At 38.8% G+C, this 20,165-nt stretch overlaps 1 protein-coding gene across 6 annotated transcripts in view; it reads right to left on the minus strand.

Moving 5' to 3' along the window:
* TBC1D4 (TBC1 domain family member 4) overlaps nucleotides 1–20,165 on the minus strand; it is a 178,210-nt gene that overhangs the window by 59,656 nt on the left and 98,389 nt on the right. For 5 of the 6 annotated variants that reach the window (XM_037736805.1, XM_037736806.1, XM_017523647.1 and 2 more), the window contains exons 2-4: nucleotides 8,410–8,991; nucleotides 6,238–6,327; nucleotides 2,612–2,716 (exon numbers count right to left, since the gene is read on the minus strand). In XM_037736805.1, the coding sequence (XP_037592733.1) occupies nucleotides 2,612–2,716; nucleotides 6,238–6,327; nucleotides 8,410–8,991 (777 nt within the window). Of the gene's footprint in view, nucleotides 1–2,611; nucleotides 2,717–6,237; nucleotides 6,328–8,409; nucleotides 8,992–13,832; nucleotides 14,035–20,165 lie in introns of those variants that run through there. The other variant, XM_037736807.1, reaches the window with a different exon arrangement.

A 20,165-nucleotide genomic window follows, 5' to 3' on the forward strand; every position in this document is an offset into this window, starting at 1 on the left:
CAGCTACTCAGGAGGCTGAGGCAGGAGAATTGCCTGAACCCAGGAGGCGAAGGTTGCGGTGAGCCGAGATCGCGCCATTGCACTCCAGCCTGGGTAACAAGGGTGAGACTCTGTCTCAAAAAAAAAAAAAAAAAAAAATTATCATTCCACTTTAGATCTGTGACGCCGAGAAGGTCTTACACAGAGGTGTCTTAACAGCTGAGTCTCACCATTAGGCCGGCAGCTTGCAAACTACCAGCTAATTTCTTTTTTGTTCATCCATGACCCAGTCAAAAAGTTTGAATCTAGCCTTCTTGTTTCCTGGTTGCTTCTTTGAAACCAACTAACAGCTCATCCCCATGCCTTGTTAAACCAATTTTAGGTTGTATCTCCTTTTCTGTAAACAATCACAAATGTAAGGTATAATTTTCCTACACACTGTAGAACTTAGATCAAATTATGAAACCCTCATGACAGAGCCATTGAGCACTAAGGGCCTCATCCAAACTAGCTTTGATATTCAAAACCGTTCACCATGCTTGGAAAGCACACTTTTATTTCCTTTTCCCCCTCCCCCATGGCCTGATTTAAGAATAAATTATTATTTAAAGAATGTAATCTACTTCTACATTTCAGTATAGGAGGAAACTAAAATAGAGATTATTCTTTACTATTTCTGAAAGAAGAGATCAAACACCAAGCAGCCAGTCATTATTCAGTTATGTTTTATTATATCACCAACCTTAATACTTATGAATTTCTTATTATTCCATTAATAAACGTAATTTATCATAAAATGTCATTTTACACTATAAGCAAAAGGAGAGAGAAAGGGAGGAAAAGAGGAAGAACTGAGCATCTAACCTTCCAGCACAGCCCTCCAGGGGCCATCAGAACACTGCGCTGTTTACAAATTCATAGCAATTATTACAAAGAAGCAGAAGAAAATGCTAATTGTGTACTCCTGGTACTCAGGGAAGCGAACTCAGCATGCGCGGTAGACACTGTCTTACACAAGCCACCTCGCTCCTAACACTGCTTACACTGATAATATTTAACTGTTTTGTTTTGGTCTATTATATCAGCTGCTTAAGCCATCCTCTATTATGAAGGAAATTTACATTCAGTTTTTCTTGATGCTTGTAGTTCTGATGCCTCACTATTCAGTTAAGATGCTCACTGATAAAATTAATCAGGGTTTGAAAGATCTTAGCATAGGCCTATTCTTAAGAACAATTATGCCAAAACTCAGATTCTTACACAGCTTCAAGTAATAGGAAGGCATTCACAGCCAGACAAGTCTGTTGCCTTAGTCACAGAGTATGCTAGGTGGAAAAATGCAGCACGTTCCCAGACTTTCTACTGTGATTCTGTTTCCAAAACTCATTCTACATGCCTGAGGGCAAAATGAAAATACTGAAAACTAAAAACAAAACCTGTAAAAAAGATTAGAAGTAACAAAGTTTTACATCATTTTCCTTTTAGTGCAAGTTCTCCAGTGACCAGAGATTAACCAGCACCTAGAAAACAATGACCTGAAATGAAGAGGAATGCAGTCGTTCCATCTCTCAAAATACAAAAGTAGCAAGCACCTGCTATCCTTGAGTCCCCATGACACAACATGTAAAGGAGACAGTTCAAAATCTGTGAAACTCACAATCGAGTAGAGTAGGTGGTTATGCAACAGATAAGTGAGTATGGAGATATGGAGATTGGCAGGAACAGTTAGAGACTAGGAATAAAGTATAGCAAGAGAACTAACAACAGAGCAACTAAAGGAGGCAAGTCCTGCCAAAAAAAAAAAAAAAAAAAACAAAGGTGGGGGAGTTGTATGTGTTTCCCTGGGAGAAATCCTGGCTGGAGGATCAAATGTCTAAGAAAACAATATTCTGAAAACTTTTCTAAGAATAGTGATGTATATATCTAAAGGTTTGTGTCAAAGTAATATGGGGAGATGGCATAGGTACAAGAATAAGTAAAAACTTTGAGGGAAAAAGAATCACCATATTTCTTAACCACTCTGATATTTGTCCAAGCCTGCTTTACATGTTTCCTCTTGAACTCCAGTTACCTTCAGTCGAGAGCAGGAGAGGGGGTAGTGTTAAAAGAATTCACTTTTAAATGCCAAAGAAAGAAAATGAAGGTTAAAGTAAGACCACAAAGAATAAGGTATTTTAAAAATGAAGAAGGGGCTAAGAAACAAAGAAAGAAAACCAAAATAGCTCTCTGCTCTGCTGATATAAGCATGATCTGCTCTGCAGTGTTACAGCAATTAAGAAAATTAAAAAAATAAAAATAAAAAAAAGATCGGTGGCCTTCCTTATCCTCTCATATGAGCCATGAAAAAAGTAACAGCTTTTCTCCTATTACTAGTCTTTTCTACCTTTTAAAAATGCTCAAGGTTCCATAACTGGATTTATTAAATCCAAGAAAGTAGGCATAAATTTTACCATGGCAATTTGTTTTCACTTTTCGACCGCTGTACTGCTTTGAAGGGGAAAAACATTATTTCTAGATGCCTTCTTCTTTTCCCACAGGTAGCCACTTTACAAGGCTTGGGGTCCTAAGAGACAAGCCTTCTTTTCGACAGATGTGTCGCGAGGAGCAAGCAGACAGCAATAACACTACTTACCAGAGATTCGCTGGCACACTGGAATACGTAACAAATATACTGGCTAAGTCCAGGCTCTGGGGACTCCCGGCAGATAAAGCCAAAGTGATCCACATGCTTTATACCCTGTATGGAGGGGAAGAAGTGCAGTACAGAATTTAAGGGAACACATCTTGTAATCAACAATATGGAAAGCAACCTCAGTTCTCTGCATTCACAGTTCTACAAATTTTTCTTTCACAGCAATAAAGGGGGGACATAATGGCAGAGCAAACTCATACAGTGGCCCGTTGACACATAAAATAAAAGATGAGACCAACTCAGATTGTTTTGCTTTTGATGAACACTCTGTGACTCAAGGCCACAGGAGGAAAAATATTGATGGTAGGATCCACTGTGTCTTATAATAAAACGTATTCCATGTCTGCAAGTAAAGGAGTTTTCAATTTACTGTCATCTTAGCACAGCTAGCTGTCTGACATTCACATAAACCCTGTTCTTATCTATCTGAGGCAAAGAATATGAGAAAAATTAATACTGGCAATGCTCAAATTAAATGGCATGCAGTTCCCTAAAGTATGCATTAAAATATTGGAATGTTCCTCTTTATAGACACTCAATGAGCCACACTTAAAAGAATGATACGTTAAAGAAATTGTTGCAGGTGCCAGTTATCTACACTGACAAATCATTGTACTTCTTGGACCCAGGCTAAATAACCTCCTCTACATCTCATTTAAAAAAATCAGAATCATCTGTGATTTTCATTCAGTTCGAATATACATACCGATAAGTAGACCACACCTTAATAGCAAGCACAGTACTTAGATGATCCAGGTAGGCAAAAAATTCAAAGTTGTCCTAAAATACCCTAAATCCAAGTGAAAAGGAAAAAACGTGCTTTGAAGTTGGATTTGGGCTTAAATCTTGATTCAACTAATTGTGAGATATGCAATACTGCACTGGGTTACTCATAATTATGTCTGAGCATCCATTTCTCATTATAAAACGGTAGTAACAGCACCTTCTGTCAGGAATGTTTGAGATTTAGAACTAAGAAATATAATTCCTAGGATGTTTGATAAATGGTAACCACTAATTTGTTATAATAAGCTCAATCTATCCAATAGAAACAGAAAAAGCAAATCAGTCCTGGCAAAAAGAAAAAGTATGGAGAAGAGAGGTTGCAATTCATGAAATGAAAGTAAGCCATTCACATATGATATCCATACAGATGAAATCTGCACAGTGACTACAAGCCCACCATGTGACCTTTAGATAGACAACCTCAAGTTTCATCTTTCCCTTCTCATCTCCTTTCCTCTGACTTTATCTCCTCCCACATTCCCTTCTCACTTCCCCAAGTCCAGCCACACTGGCCTCAATTTGGCACTTGTTATTGATTTAAGAATATCCTTTACTAGCTTAGTACTAAATGGGAAAAATTCACAGGACCTCATTAGCTCAGATAGTCCTGAGGCAATGGTAATGTTTCCAGGAAAGAAAACCACTCCACTAGTCCCCACGCTTGCCAGGCAAACGGTCCAACAGATTTTGAAGAAAGAAGCATTTGTGGGTGTGCACTGTTAAAAATCAGCTTGTTCCTGAAAACAGCCGTATCATATGAGTTCAATTCCATGGAAGGACGTCATATGAGCAGGGTCAGCCTGACAATTACCTCGATGAAAGGCAGGCCTTCCCACACATTTCCCTCATGCTTCTGTTTCTTTTTTTTGAACCAGAATATCAGAATGCAAATGTTGACTTAAAAAAAAAACACAAAGGAGAAACAAGAAATTATATCTGAACTTCCAATTTTTGGAAGTTCTTTTTTCTGTTTTGATTTTTTTTTTTCTTTTAACTGCCGAATGAGCATTGTGAGTTTTCTCACCAGGAGGGTCAGGGAGTGTGGGGTAGGAAGCACAGCTTTTGAGGATGCCCTTTGGTGCTCTGCGGAGTAGAAACTGCTTCGGTCTAGACATCACTTTCTCTTTAGTATTTGGCATAAGGCCCACCATATGGAAAGCGCTCATTCATTCAACATGTATTAACACCTCAGGGTTAAGCCCTGTCTTCGTACATCTGATTCCAATGTCCTAGAATGACATCACAGCCTTAGACACACTTACCAGCCCTCACAGCGTTTATAATCTTGAAGGGACCACCAGTAAACTGATAATTACAAGAACGCTTAATAAATACTTCTCAGTTAAAACTTCTGTGTCCTTTAGGAATTTAGAAATACACAATATATTCCTCCTTATTTCAACTGTTGAAAACATTTATCTACACAATGTAATTTTATATCTCCATGTAATAGAAAGTATATTAAAACAAAATATCAGAAGTGAACTGTATTAGCTGAGACTGAGGCAAACAATTAACAAAATGTACAAAAACTGGCCAGGCATGGTGGCTCATGCCTATAATTGGAGTACTTTGGGAGGCCGAGGCAAGAAGATCTCCTGAGGCCAGTAGTTCAAGACCAGCCTGGGCAACATAATGAGACCTCATCGCTACAAAAAAATGTAAGAAAATAAAAAGTAGCCAGGCATGGTGGCACACGCCTGTGGCTCCAGCTACTCCAGAGGCTATGGTGGGAGGATTGCTTAAGCCTAAAAGGTCAACGCTGTAATGAGCCACGATCACGCCACGGCAATCCAGCTTGGATGACAGAGGAAGACCCTGTCTCAAAAAAAGTACAAAAACTGTCTTGTTTTCTTCAAAGGGAAGAATGTCTGAATATCATACCTATAGCAATGCTAACTTCAAATTATTTTTAAAAAGATAGTAAATAAAAAAAACATGATAGGCCGTCATGATTTTTCAACATTAAAATTTAAGTAGGGAACTTGGCAAGATCCAGCTCCTTGAAGTTAAGTCACTAGGCAGAAAAGAAGTGAATTCTCAATTCCAGGAACTTCCTTAGAGGTGCATTTTTGAACTTTCCTACATTTAGATTTAGATACTCCCTCCATCTGACATGTTCAAAAATTCTTTTTGTGTTTACAGTATGTTTAGGTAGCTCTAACTTTGGGATAGATATTCTAGATTGTTACTGTGGTCCATAGGACATGCGTCTATGCCTAATATATTCTTGTACATATTTGACTGTATTGATTAGTTTAAAAACACTTAAATACGCAGTTTGTGAATTAAAAATAAATAAAAGAACAAAAATACAAAAATATTTTCAAAATTTAGTATTTACATTAAAATAAGCAGAAACCTAGCTTCTCCTTTACTACCTACTATGGTATAAAGAGCAAGCATGACTCAGTTATACCCACAAGTCTCATGGTCCAAGATTCCAAGCAACACTAACTGTGAAGGTATTTTCTAAAGAACTCACCACCACAAAAATTCCATCCCTGGAAGGGATTTGATGAAGTGGCATTACAATGAGAGAGTTGACTAAAATGAGGACAAACTGTTAGGACAGATACCAAGGGACCTGGACGGGATTTTGGTGCTGGCACAGACATAAACACAGGAGCCCTTGGTTTAAGACAAATTCCCTTTAAGAATAAAAATTTAAATTAAAAAAAATATTTTTTGAAGGGGGTCAAGCCCAGTTATTTTATTGTTAATTTTGAAACAAGATTGAATTGGTCTCTTCAAATATTATGATATACTTTGATACATACCTGAGAACAAGAGGAGATGTCTTTAAAATTCTTTTCTAGGACAACTGATTTAGTGTCTGGACTGATAAGGTTAATTTCAAATCGCCCAACCTTAAAAATAAAAGCATTCCAATTAATTTCAACTCACAAGGATCTAACATCTTACTTTATAATGAAATATTAAATAATACCAATTCAATGCAATATCCCAGATATATCTAATTCACATGTCCTTAAATATCCAATCCAACCAATAATTTTAACCCCAAATATCAGCTGCCTCAAATGTTTCTTCCCTCTGTCAAAAAAAGTATGAAAATTAAGTTGGTCTTCAATCATTATAAGATACAAACAAATTTTTTTTCAGAAATAGTAATTTTAAAAAATCAGTTATAATCATACTTTCTCCCAAATGGTCAGCAAAAGGATATATCTGTAATTGGACTAATGAATTAACATTATTGAAAATAAACCATTCCAAAAAATTTACAAGCGCTGTGACTAGCTAAAAAAAAAAAAAAGGAATAAAGTATAGCATAAAGAATAAATCTGATAGCCCAGAGAAGAGGGGAATTTCAGTTACCACATCACCAAGGACTAGTGAGGCTTTAGTGACATAACTTGAGTTCATTAAAAAAAAAACCAACCACCACAAAAAAAAGAACAAAATACGAACTTGGAGAGGTCAAGACTGTAGTGAGCTATAATCACTCAGCCTGGATGACAGAGCAAGGCCCTGTCTCTTAATTTTTTTTTTTTTTAATCATCAAGGGTTTGATTTTTTTAATCGAGTAGTGACATATTCAATGCCACCTCTTGCCATCATTTTCAATTGTTGAAATGGACACACCGAGCTCAGAAAGCAAATCTGATGCCTTCATGGAGATGGAGCCACATTTGTGTTTTGCATGGGATCACTTCTGCAGGAGAGCATCACATTTTCTTCTTAAGGAAACATGCTTGTAAGTGTTACCGCTTTACTTTGAATTTACTTTTGAAGCTGTACTTGTTTACCTACCAGTGTTTATAAAATCCTGCATTTGGGATGCTTTTTCTATAATAAAATACTATCATTTGTGAAAAAAAAAAACTCATGAACTTCTGATAAAGCAAACTTCTGATATTACACACTGGTACTGTTTACCAAAATACTCTGGAATTTCCTTCTCAGGAAATCTTTAAAATAGGACAAAAAAGATAGTCACTTTTTTTTTTATTTTCAAGGAAACTCGAATCTTACAAGCTGAGGATTAAAGACTTTCTACAGGGTGTTGTTATGAATTAAGTTATTTTAAGTGGAACCTGACACCTTCTATACCCGGTACAACATTCAAAAATGTGCAGAATTAAGAATGATCTTTTATGCCAATACTACAGCTTGCATCAAATTATTTTAGCATCCAAATTATTTCAGTACATTTTTAGGCCAACGGTGTTTCTTTAACCTCTTTTGTGTGACAGTATAAACTGGTGTGTTCTCAACTCAAAATACACATATGAGTCTCTGGAGTTATTTCTTCTCCAGAAAAAAATTCCCTTGTGTCTCCACATCAAGTCGCACTCTCTCAGATTCATATCTTTAAAGATTGACTTTCTACAATTTTTGTTGTTGTTGAGAGGGACTCTTGCTCTGTCACCAGGCTGGAGTGCAGAGACGAGATCTCAGCTCATTACAAACTCTGCCTCCACATTTCAACCAATTCTCCTGCCTCAGCACCCAAATAGCTAGGATTATAGGCACACCCCACCACGCCCAACTGATTTTTAATAGAGATGGGGTTTTGCCATGTTGGCAGTCTGGTCTTGAACTCCTGACCTCAAGTGGTCTGCCCATCTCAGTTTCCCAAAGTGCTAGGATTACAGGCGTGAGCGACCGTGCCTGGCCTACAAGTTTTTTTTTTAATGCATTTATTTGAGAATCAACCCAAGGCAAATGCTGGTGATAGATTCTTATTCTCTCCACCAGGTGTCCAGGATGCTGCACAAATTGCTTCCTCCTCCTCTTCCTTCCCTACGACTCCCTTGCTTCTTACACTCCACACTCCAAGTCTGCCTCTGGCTCCTTCTCTACTTTCCTGTGCACTCTTTCTCCACCTGCCTTAGCTGCTTTGAAGGGGAAAACACGTAAAAGTTAGATTATTCATTATATAGAGGTAGAGCTGGGAGGAGTGAACAGTGCCCGGCCAGCTGTACCTGGAAGAGCATGGTCCTGTTCTTCTCTGAGTCCGAGGGCTGGACGTGACTGGGCGCGCTCGCATGTCTCCTTCGCGGCTGGGATTTCTGGCCGCTCTCGTGAACTCTCCTTTGCACGCCTGTGACACTGCTGCACCGAGATCGAAACTCCTGCTGCTCATCAAAGTCAGAATCCTCCAAAATCCGTTCAGGGAAGCAGACCCGAGAGCTGGTCGGGGCAGGCTGGCTGGCCCCAGCAGGTAAGCCAGGGTGGGTGTTGGTGCCATCCGCCTCTGCCGGCAGGCAGTCTCCAGGGGACCCGGGCACCACCACCTCCAAGTCAGCCAGGTCCTCTCCGGGGTCCGCACCGCGCTGCTCGCCTTGGATCTTCAGGCGCTGCTGTTCGTGCAGGCTGAACTTTTCCATACAGTCATCAATGAGGCTTGATGGGGCCTTCTTGTGGGTCACGGTCACCCTTCCACAGTACAAGACTTCGAACTTCTGAGAATTGTAAAAGGCATCTTCATTATCTTTGCTGGGTTTGGCATCCTCTTTCATGGCCGCTTTAGATAATTGCCTTATGCTGCTAATAACATCAGGAACCTGGGGGAAAAAATTAAAATCCTGATTCTAGTTGAATGATTTGAGACAATTTACATTTACCTAGCCACATGGAATGTATTTTCATCCTAAATAATATACAAAGTAATAGACACTACACAAGACAGAGCATACACTTACAGTATTTTATATAAATGACTTCAAGGTAAAATTAAAATGTAATGAATATTAATTGAAATTGAATAACAGGATTATATTTTCCCACTTTAAATGAGCTTCCCAGAAACAAAACCATGAAACTAGTTAACACACTGCCCACCTATTATGTTACAAAATATCTTTTGATTGTTTTTAAAAGTTATGTTGTGCCTCAGCATGAGGATAAAATAACCTTTCCTGATGAGGAGATTAAAATCTAGACATCCTTCATCAGCATTAACTAGCAGGGAAAATGTAAATTAAAATTACAATAAGATACCACTGTATACCTCTTAGAACGGCTAAGATCAAAAGAAAACTAACTGCCAGCAAGGACGTGGGAGCAACTGGAACTCTCATACATTGTACACTGACGTATAAAATGACACACCACTCTAGAAGATGGTTTGGCAGTTTCTTAGGAGTAAATATAGACCCACTTTATAACCTAGCCATTCCACTCCTAGAGATTAATCTAAAAGACTGGAAAACATGTCCACACAAGAGCCTACAAAAGAATATTCAAAGGCACTTTTGTCCCAATACCCTGTGAAAGGAAAATATCTTAGGACCCCAAAATCACTAAGGAAAACTCAAGCTGGAAACTGCTTAGGGTAAACCTACCTCCCATCTATTCAAAGTCACCCCTCTGCTCACTGAGAGAGATGCATATCTGATTGTCTCCTTTGAAAAGGCTAATCAGAAACTCAAAAGAATGTAACCATGTGTAGCACATATCTGTGACCTAAAAGCTCCTTCAACATGCCAGGCACATTCCTCCTTCAAGGTCTCTGAACTCCACACTCCTGCCCCAGATACCTGTATGGCTCCTTCCCTCGCTTTATTTAACTCCATGTTCTAAATGTCACCTTCTAAGGCAGCATCCCAGGGTGTCTTCCCACCTCAATGCACATGTATGTGCACAAGCACACACACTCATGCACATACATGCACACACACACACACACACATTCATACTCACACAGCCCACATTCCTCTGGGTTTTTCCCTGCTCTATTGCTCTACCTAACACTTACCACCTTTACTATTCGGTATAATTTATTGATTATGTAAGTAATGTGGTTTGGATTTGTGTCCCCACCCAAATCTTATGTTGAATTATAATCCTCATGTTGGAGGAGGGGCCCAATGGGAGGTGATTGGATCATGGGGGCAGATCTTCACCTTGCTGTTTTCATGATGGTGAATTCTCATGAGATCTGGTTGTTTACAAGTATGTAGCCCTCCCCCTTCTCTCTCTTCATCCTGTGCTGGCCACGTTTGTGCCTGCTTCCTCTTCCGCCATGATTGTAAGTTTCCTGAGGCCTCCTCAGCCATGCTTCCTGTACAGCCTGTGGAACCATGAGCCAATCAAATCTTTTTTCTTTATGAATTACCCAGCTTCAGTATTCCTTTATAGCAGTGTGAGAATGGACTAATACAGTAAGTGAGAATGTAAGTTCTAGAAGGGTGGTGATTTTTGTTTTTCTCATTGTTTTTCTTGTATTCCCAGAGCCTAGTAATAATTCCTGGTACACAGGAAGTTTTCAATGTATCTACTAGTTCAAAAAAATTTTTTTTGTAATTTTCATCTTTCCAAGGAAGATTATCTTATACTCGAGATTGTTTTATTTTTAGACATATATGGTACACCTTTAAATCTTCTAGTGCCAATTCTAAAAGCAGAATTTGTTCTCTTTCACATCCAGTAATCTCCTTTATCTGTTGGGGGTACATTCCAAGACCCCCAGTGGATGCCTAAAACCAAGCAGAGTATCGAACCATAAAAGAAAAAAAAAAAAATATATATATATATATACACACACACACATATAAAAATCTATGAGTTTTTTTCTATACACACATACCTACCTGTGATGAAGTTTAATTTATAAATTAGGCACCATAAAAGATTAACAATAATATCTAATAATAAAAATAATTATAACATAATAAAAGTTATGTGAATGTGCACTCTATCTTATTGTACTGTACTCACCTTCTTCTTATGAAGAAGAAGGGACAGAGTGGGATAGCCTGAGGTTTTATCACACTACTCAGAATGGGTGTAAATTCAAAGCTTATAAATTGCTTATTTCTGAAACTTTCCATTTAAATTGTTTGGACCACAGATGACCACAGGTGACTGAAACTGCAGAAAGAGAAACTGTGGATAAGGAGGGGCTGTTGTAATTATTTGGGATATACTGCTAGAGCATTCACAGTTTAAAAATCACAAGAATTTCAGCTTGCTAGTCCAAGTATTTCTTCTGAAAGGATAAAGTCCATATGCTATAGTTTCAGTGATTCACCCTGAACACTTGCCATGTCTCAGGGACAAAGTCAAGTATCTGTGCCAACATGTGACTAGCAACCTTAACCCACTGTCATTTTCTTCCTGCCTCAGTATGTGATATACCTTATCTGACAAGGGCCAAAGCTATGGAGAGTGAACTACCTGACACTCAACCCTGCAAATCTGCAAAAAGCAAAAAGATTCTAGTGGGCAAAGCCCTAGGAGAATGGTGTCTTCTTTCTCTCTATTTTTCATCTGATTACTAAATACCTTTCGTCTGATTTTTAACCCAAGTATAACTAAATCTTTTTGTCCGATTTCCACTAAATACTTTTCATCTGCTTTTTTAACCAAAGTATGCCTAAATCTCCAAAAGTGTCTCTACAGAGTACAGAGTCAAAAATATAACCTGTAGCACTGATTTTACTGCAGATTTTTTATCTTATTACAAATATTTAAATGATTTACGTACAGCCTTAGAGTTTCGTTCGACAACTGAGATTGCACATAAAGTCAATTCCACCTTAATTGTGTCAAGTCTTCTGAATTTCTCTACCACTATATCAAGAGTTCTTGCATGAAAAACGGATTTGTGGCTGAATTTCTATAGTTTCCCAGGACCCTTCCCTGTGACTACAGGTAAAAGGTCAAGTTATATAAACAAAGTTTATCATCTTGAATTCTGAAATTAGTAATTTTACCTTTAATAATTTAAGATGCCAATAGACACCACAAAACCTGTTCTAGTTACTTTTACTACCTTCTCTTAGGTTATAACGAACCACAGCTTTCAATGACCTGGGTTGCAGAGACTCTACAAAACTGATCTAACAACAACTCTGTTTTTGCTTATCCTCATGTGAAACGCGCAGCATAAAATCTAGCATTATACAGCCCCTGACTACCCGCTCAGGCCATACCAGAAGGGACAAGCTGCTCATGTAAGCACAGTAAAATATCCATAGTGGGGAAATGAGCAATCAGAGTCCCATGAAAATCTTGTATTGAAGCAGTTACTTAAGGGATTCATCAGAAACAATGCAAGAGAAATAAAATTGCTATCCGGTACTTATACGTACATACAATATTTTGGAATAATAGGATTCTCCTATAGCATAGTGTTAACTGATATATATTTATACATACATGTACAAATATTGTTGAATGAATTTGAATCTTTCTTTTATGTGTTTTATCTCTTCAATATCTCTTTCTCCTGTACCATCATACCATAAGCTCTTAAATGAAAGACTGAGTTGGGGTGATTTTGTTGCTTACTAGAGTTCGTCCCTGTGGCCACTAGGAAAATGGTCTGCGCTCAGATGAACTTGAGAGAATGCTGTCAGCAAACAGAGGCATATATATAGGAGTGAAAAACTACCTAGAACTCTGATATAACTTCTTCAGGACTGAGACAGTTTTAGTAAATTCCTGTTGATAACTCAAGAGATCCACCACACGCAAAAATAGAAAACCGTGGCTTTCACACTCTGCTCACCCTTCACCCAAACCAGGAAGTGACTGCATGTTTCCAGAACTCCAAATGTTATAGAGCACCTCAAGCTACACATCCTAGCTACAAATAATCCCACTGCTCAGAATCTGCCTACAACCCACAGATTCTGATGACGATTTACACACACCAATTCAAGGCAAGATTTTTACTCAGTGGTAGCATTTAATCTTTAACACAAACAATGATACTGAAAAAGACTCAACCAAACTAGGGACTGAGAGGTTTATTTCTATCCCCGATATTTCCTCAGGATCTCTGGGAATAGTTGTTCCACCTCTGCCAGCTAGCATCCTCAAGAGCAAAGTGAATGGGGAACTTGACAGATGGTCAGTGAAGTCTCAACGAGATTCACATTCTGTGAGTTTATTTTTGGACTAAGGCCAAGATAAAAGCAAGATAATGTACAATCAAGAGAGGGGAAAATCATCTTTATGATTAAACCCGAAGTAGTGTGCAAGTTGTTAAAATGATTCATTTCCATTAACACACAGCAATCGATTCAACAAAAATAAGGGCCTCATGATAGTTAGAAAAAGCACAGTGCCACCTTTAGCTAGTATTTTGTCGTTACACCTTCAGTGACCTTAACTAAAACAATTTAGACTCAAGTACCAAGACTCAGTAAAGCAATTCCTCTGGACAAAAAAAAAAAAAAAAAAATACCTCTAGATTCCTTGATGTCATGCTGTTTTCTCATTAATTAGTTATTATAGTTACTTAACAGACTTCAAGAAACCCATTAACATTTTATAAACTACATTTTACCTGACTTAAAAATAAAACAAATTCCACAACTACCACACACTGATGTTCAAATGCCTGAACAAACACAGGAGAAAATCTGGAGAGTGAAAAAGCACTAAGGAAAGATACCTTTGATCAGGAAGCCAGCTGGAAATTGGAGTTGTTCACAAAGAGCAATGATTTTGCCAAACTGGTCTAGTCCTCATTATTAGTTCTCTCTGTTGAACTTAAGAAGTTCTCTCTTTCTAAATAAGCCGGTGGTATTTTCATTGTATTTATTAACATCCGCGTTATCACTCTGCAGCCAATTATAAAACTTCCAAGGAGTAACCGTTATTGCTTCAAAAGTTAAGTATTTCCTGACTCTGCAATCAGGAAATACCCAGATTGTTTGGGACTAAAGAGCAAAGCTTTGGCTTGCCTTAAAAAAAAAATTTTAATTTTGATGACTCTAGTCTTTCTTATACTGTTTAAATAATTGTAAGTGTTCCATGCTTACTAATTATGAAGAGAAGATTAATATATAATACAATGTCTTTTTTCCTCACACAGTTCACTGATAACAGATGAACTTCAATAAATGTTTAAAAATAGATATGATGGATATCAATGTGAGAATAAACTTCCTAAAATATATTTAAACAAAAAGAACTGGATCAATTCTTTTCCAATTGATATAAACTTAACTGCTTGCTATTATTCATCTGTTATAATAAGTATAGTAGGCAGAGCAAGAGTTAGAGAAGTGTAAAAAAAAAGTTGAGGAAAAATATTAGCGAACATTTCAAGTAAACTGCAAAACTGCCTAATGAGAAGGAAAAGCAGTTTAAACTAGTTTCGCTAAGAGACAGTGTGGAAAAGAAATACACTTGCTTTGGAGTAATGCATGGCATTAGGGGAAGGGTAGATTTCCTTTATAATTCTGCTTGTTTAAGAAACCATTAAGATTAGTTTACAGACTATCCAGGCAACATAGAAAGATGTTGAAAGTATAATGGTATGAAGTAAACTTCAACATTTTGAGAAAGGATTGATTTGGTCATTTAATGTTATAATTTTTAATTGGGTTTTTAAAAATTTCATCTTCATATAATGGAAAATACTGGGGTGGTATCAGTTTATTTGTATTAAAAGAAACACTAACCATTTCTAGCCATTTTGTAGCCCCAGTGGCCTTAGAAACACACCCAGTTTGTACCATAGTTTTTAGGGCGAAGCTGTCTGACAATCTCATTTTAACTTTTATTCTAAAACACTTCAGAGATTCTTTGTATTTAGTTAAAAATCTGAATTATTACTTCACAGTAAATTTTCCACAGTAAAATCTAAAATCTACACAGAAATCTAAAACTGAGTCTATTCAAACTAGAATAGAGTAATACACTGATTTTAAAATCATAGAACTGTAAAACTAAGAGTACCCTTAAGGAATCACGAGTCCATCCCGATTGTCTCATTTTACAGATGTGGCAATAAACTGTTAACGTCAAAAGTTAAACCACTGAAGAGGAAAATAATGAGATTACAAGAGACTGGACTATTTGGGGCCAAAGAAAGCAAGGGTATCTCTGTGACTTAAACCAGAGTCATACAAGTAGCTTTGTTTTTGATCCTTGGGCTACGAGCCAAGACAGTTTCCTCTCAGACCAGGCTTTAGTTCTTAGATATTCTTGGCCACTTGGCTCCAAACCCATTGGTGGTTCAGCTCTTTTCTAACTGCTGCCTTCTTGATGGCTTCTAAGTTAGGCCAAATTATCAGAGAGACATTTCTTCAACCTTTCTACTAAGTTCTCTCCTCTCACGCCATCTCACTGCTTATCTGGTTGAATTCTTTCTGTAAAAGATATGACTTGTGCCTTCTTATCCTGTGACTGTTACAAATGTGTAAAAGTCATCAGATAGAAAATATACAAGAGTAACTCACAAGAAAAATTCTGGGGAATCATGATTTGATAAAGAGAATGAGGCTATGAGGCGGGGTGCAGTGGCTCACGCCTGTAATCCCAGGACTTTGGGAGGTTGAGGTTAGGCAGGTGGATCACTTGAGGTCAGGAGTTCAAGACCAGCCTGGCCAACACAGTAAAACCCTGTCTCTACTAAAAATACAAAAATTAGCCAGGCATGGTGGTGCACACCTGTAATCCCAGCTACTGGTGAGGCTGAGGCAAGAGAATCACTTGAGCCTGGGAAGCGGAGGTTGCAGTGAGCAGAGATCACACCACTGCACTCTAGCCTGAACAACAGAGTGAGACTGTCTCAAAAAAAAAAGAGAATGAAATCTCAACAGTGGCTGAAATTAGTGCTGGTGTTATAAGAGAGAAGATGGCATGCTTAGGAAGAAGTCAGATGACAAAGGAGCAGGCAAGAACCGTCACTTTTCCAATTCGCTTTCAAAAGCAAAGTCAGGTGGGGCGTGGTGGCTCACGTCTATAATCCCAGTACTTTGTGGGGGCCAAGGCAGGAGAACTGCTTGAAACAAGAAGTTCAAGACCATCCTGGGAAACATAGGGAGACACTATCTCTCAAAAAATTTAAATCAGGAAGGCACTGTAGCACATGCCTATAGCCCTAGCTACTTAGGAAGCTGAGGTGGGAGGATCACTTGAGACTGGGAGGTTGAAGCTGCAGTCAACAGTGATCACATCCCGTCCCTGCATTATGGCCTGGGTGACAGAGTGAGACCCTGTCTCACACACACAAAAAAATCAAAATTATCATTTTTAAAAGGAAGTAGTCCACAGCTTCACATATTAGAAAAGTTCACAACATGCAGGTAGAGGCTTTCGCTTAAGTCCGGCTCCAGTATCTATGTTTATCTACAGAAACAATAGGTTACCCCTCTAAGTCTCAGTGGAAAGAGGTATTACAATGAAAATTACAATGTTCATCTGAAGGCAACCTAAGAAAAATGAATTAAATGTGGAAATATCCCTGACACAGTGCTGCAACAATGAAAGCATTTAATAACGTTTAAATCAAAATATAACTCTGACGTGGTACATAAAAAGGTGAAATAAGTGAGAAACTATTGCTAAATCAAACTCCCTGTTTTCATGAAATTTAAATTGGGGCAGGGAGATAGGCAAGAAACAATAAAAAACAAGAGAAGTAAAACATAAGGAATTTTAGTGAAAATTTCCAAGGAGAAAAATAATGCAGGGAAGGAAGAAATTTGGAAAGAAATAAAAAATTGAGGAAAAGAGTTGCAATTTTAGAGGAAGGACTCTCTATAAGATGATATACGAGTAGAAACCTGAAGTCAGCAAGGTCATGAGCAATATAAATATGAGAGGGAGGAATGTTCTGGGCAGACAGAACATCAAGTACAAAGGCCTCGAAGCATACATTTTCCTGGTGCATTCAGGGAACTGTGAGGAAGCAGCATGGCTGGACGGGAGTGAGTGAGCACTGACTATGGGAGAGGCCGTTGTGGGAGACGTGGGAGATCTAAATCATGCAGGGCCTTGAAAGGGCTTTGGCTTCTACTCTTGGTGAGACAGAAAGCCCTTAGTACAGTGCAGTGCCCAGGTGGAAATGACATCATCTAAGTGATGCTTCCAAAGGAACCCTTTGGCTACTGTGTGGCAAATGGACAAGGGTAATGGGCAGGTGTCAACTGTACTCACCCAGGGTGAGCCACTGGTGGCTCACACAGAAGCAACAGCAAGGGAGGTGGTTAGGCAGTGGCCAGCTTCTGGATATAATTTTAAAGGTACAGACATGATGATTTGTTGATGAATCCAATGTGAGGTCTAGGAGAAGGAGAAGGGGCAAGGATGGCATCACGGTTTAAGGCCACAGGAATCAGAAAAAAATGGAGTGACAATAGGACAGACTGAAGGTGGGTGATGGCTTAAGAGATCAGGAGCTTAGTTTTGGACACATTAATTTTGAGAAGCTTATAGACATTCAAGGGGAGATGTCAGTAGGTAGTTGATTATATGTGTCTGGAACTCAGGGGACAGATCAGGGTTCAGTTAGAGAATTGGAAGTTATTACCATCCAGATGGTATTTAAAGCCATGAGATTATATGAGTTCATCACAAAAGTGAGTATAGAAGACAGAGAGAGACAGAGACATAGAGAGCTAGGCAAACAGAGAGGGGGGATATCTCTGGGACCTAGCTCTGAGGCCACAATGCTTATAGTTTGAAAGATGGAGAAATATGAATGAAAGAAAATACAGCAAGAGCCAGGTGTAAAACCAGAGAGAATGGCATCCTGAAGCCAAGTAAGAAAGGTTTCCAAAAGAAGAGAGTAATCAACATGAGATCATAGGTGACTTTGACAAGAAAAACGGCGGGAGCTAATGACAAAAGCCTTAATGGAGTCAGCTCAAAGCAAATTTCAGGAATAAAATTCAAAGCGTAGGAACAGACAACCTACGACGGCAGCAGCAGGAGAAACAGTGAGTCAAGAGAGGGTTCTCTCTTGGAAGAAATGGAAGAAATAACAGCTTCCAATAGAGAATACGTAACAGTAAAGGAGAAATCAATTTTTTCAAGAAAGGGCAGAATTGTTGGAGCAATGTCCTTAAGTAGACAAGAAGGGACAGAATCTAGGCCCAAGAGGAGGCTGAACTGAACTGGCAGTCTGAAAGGGAAAGGCAGAACAGAAAGGAACAGGTGCAAGCTGATGGCGTGATAGGAGTTTACAGAATTTCTCCTCTGCTTTAATTTTCTCTGTAAAATAGCAAGCTTGCTCATTAGCTAAGATGATGATTGGGAAGAAAATCTAACAGAGTATCGATCATCAACATAAAATTTAATTCAAGGCTGTTTGTAGAGTAAGTTGTGAGGTGCAGGCATCTTTAGGGCCCTCAAGCTTCTTTTCCTGTGTTCTCTGGATAGCTAAATGTGACCCCTACATGGCATCAAGTATTTTAGGTAAAACTCAGAAATCGGCCAGGCGCGGTGGCTCACGCCTGTAATCCCAGCACTTTGGGAGGCCGAGGCAGGTGGATCATGAGGTCAAGACATCAAGACCATCCGGGTCAACATGGTGAAACCCCGTCTCTACTAAAACTATAAACATTAGCTGGGCATGGTGGCACGTGCCTGTAATCCCAGCTACTCAGGAGGCCCTGGCAGGAGAACTGCCTGAACCCAGGAGGCGGATGTTGCGGTGAGCCGAGATCGCGCCATTGCACTCCAGCCTGGGTAACAAGCGCGAAACTCCGTCTAAAAAAAAAAAAAAAAAAAAAAAAAAAAAAATGGTAAAAAAAAAAAAAAAAAAAAAAAAAAAAAAAACTCAGAAATTAGCCACTAATTATAAGAGAGGTTTGCCCCTGTGAAATGAACCCATGTAGGCAAAACTGTTCTCTCTGCCATTAGGATGAGATTGGAAGCTATCCTATGAAAGTAATATTAAATAAGGAATAAATTTTGAAAAAAGTTTGCATGTAGTTATGCAAAAATACTCTACTCTGTGCCCAGCATTTTGGGAGGCCAAGGCAGGTGGATCACAAGGTCAGGAGATTGAGATCATCCTGGCTAACACAGTGGAACTCTGTCTCTACTAAAAATACAAAAAATTAGCCGGGCATGGTAGTACGCACCTGTAGTCCCAGCTACTTGAGAGGCTGAGACAGGGGAATCACTTGAACCCAGGTGGCAGATATTGCAGTGAGCCGAGATCACGCCACTGCCCTCCAGCCTGAGCAACAGAGCGAGACCCTGTCTCAAAATTTTAAAAGAAAGCAAAACATTGTGTCGCTTATGAAAAATAACCCTACATTTTTTTCTTAGATATGGATATTTTTATGGACATGATTTCTAAAATGGTGAAATAGAAACAAAGTCATTAAAACAAGAAAGTAAAGCGTCTCATAAAGATGTAATCAAGAAAGTTAATATTCCATTTTCTAGGGGCATCCAAGAGACATACCTAAAACTTTGTTCTTTACTTTCGAGATCCATGTTTTCGAATACGGCATATCCCTCTACCCAACTGCAAAGCATTTTCAGCGTGAGATCAGCCTACTCTCTATTTATTCAACACAATGCTCTCTATTTATCAAATTAGTCCTATTATTTAAAGCTCGCTGGTTTTTTTTTTTGAGACTGAGTCTTGCTCTGTCGCCCAGGCTTGAGTGCAGTAGCACGATCTCAGTTTACTGCAGGCTTCCACCTCCTGGGTTCAAGTGATTCTCCTGCCTCAGCCTCCCAAGTAGTAGTTATTTAAACAGTTTTAACTTATGATATGTCTGAATTCATGAGAAAAGAAGGTTCTGGAATTACAGGCATCCACCACAATGCCTGGCTAATTTCTGTATTTTTAGTAGAGACGGGGTTTCATCACGTTCCCCAGGCTGGTTTCAAACTCCTGACCTCAGGTGATCTGTCCAGCTAGGCCTCCCAAAGTGCTGAGATTATACACATGAGCCTCTGTGTCCGGCCCTAAGGCTCACTTTTTTAAAAGCAGTTCAATACCACTTGTACTTGCTCCAAGAAACACTAGAGG

This window comes from Cebus imitator, unplaced genomic scaffold (genome assembly GCF_001604975.1).
Source record: "Cebus imitator isolate Cc_AM_T3 unplaced genomic scaffold, Cebus_imitator-1.0 Scaffold29, whole genome shotgun sequence".
Lineage (NCBI taxonomy): Eukaryota > Metazoa > Chordata > Mammalia > Primates > Cebidae > Cebus > Cebus imitator.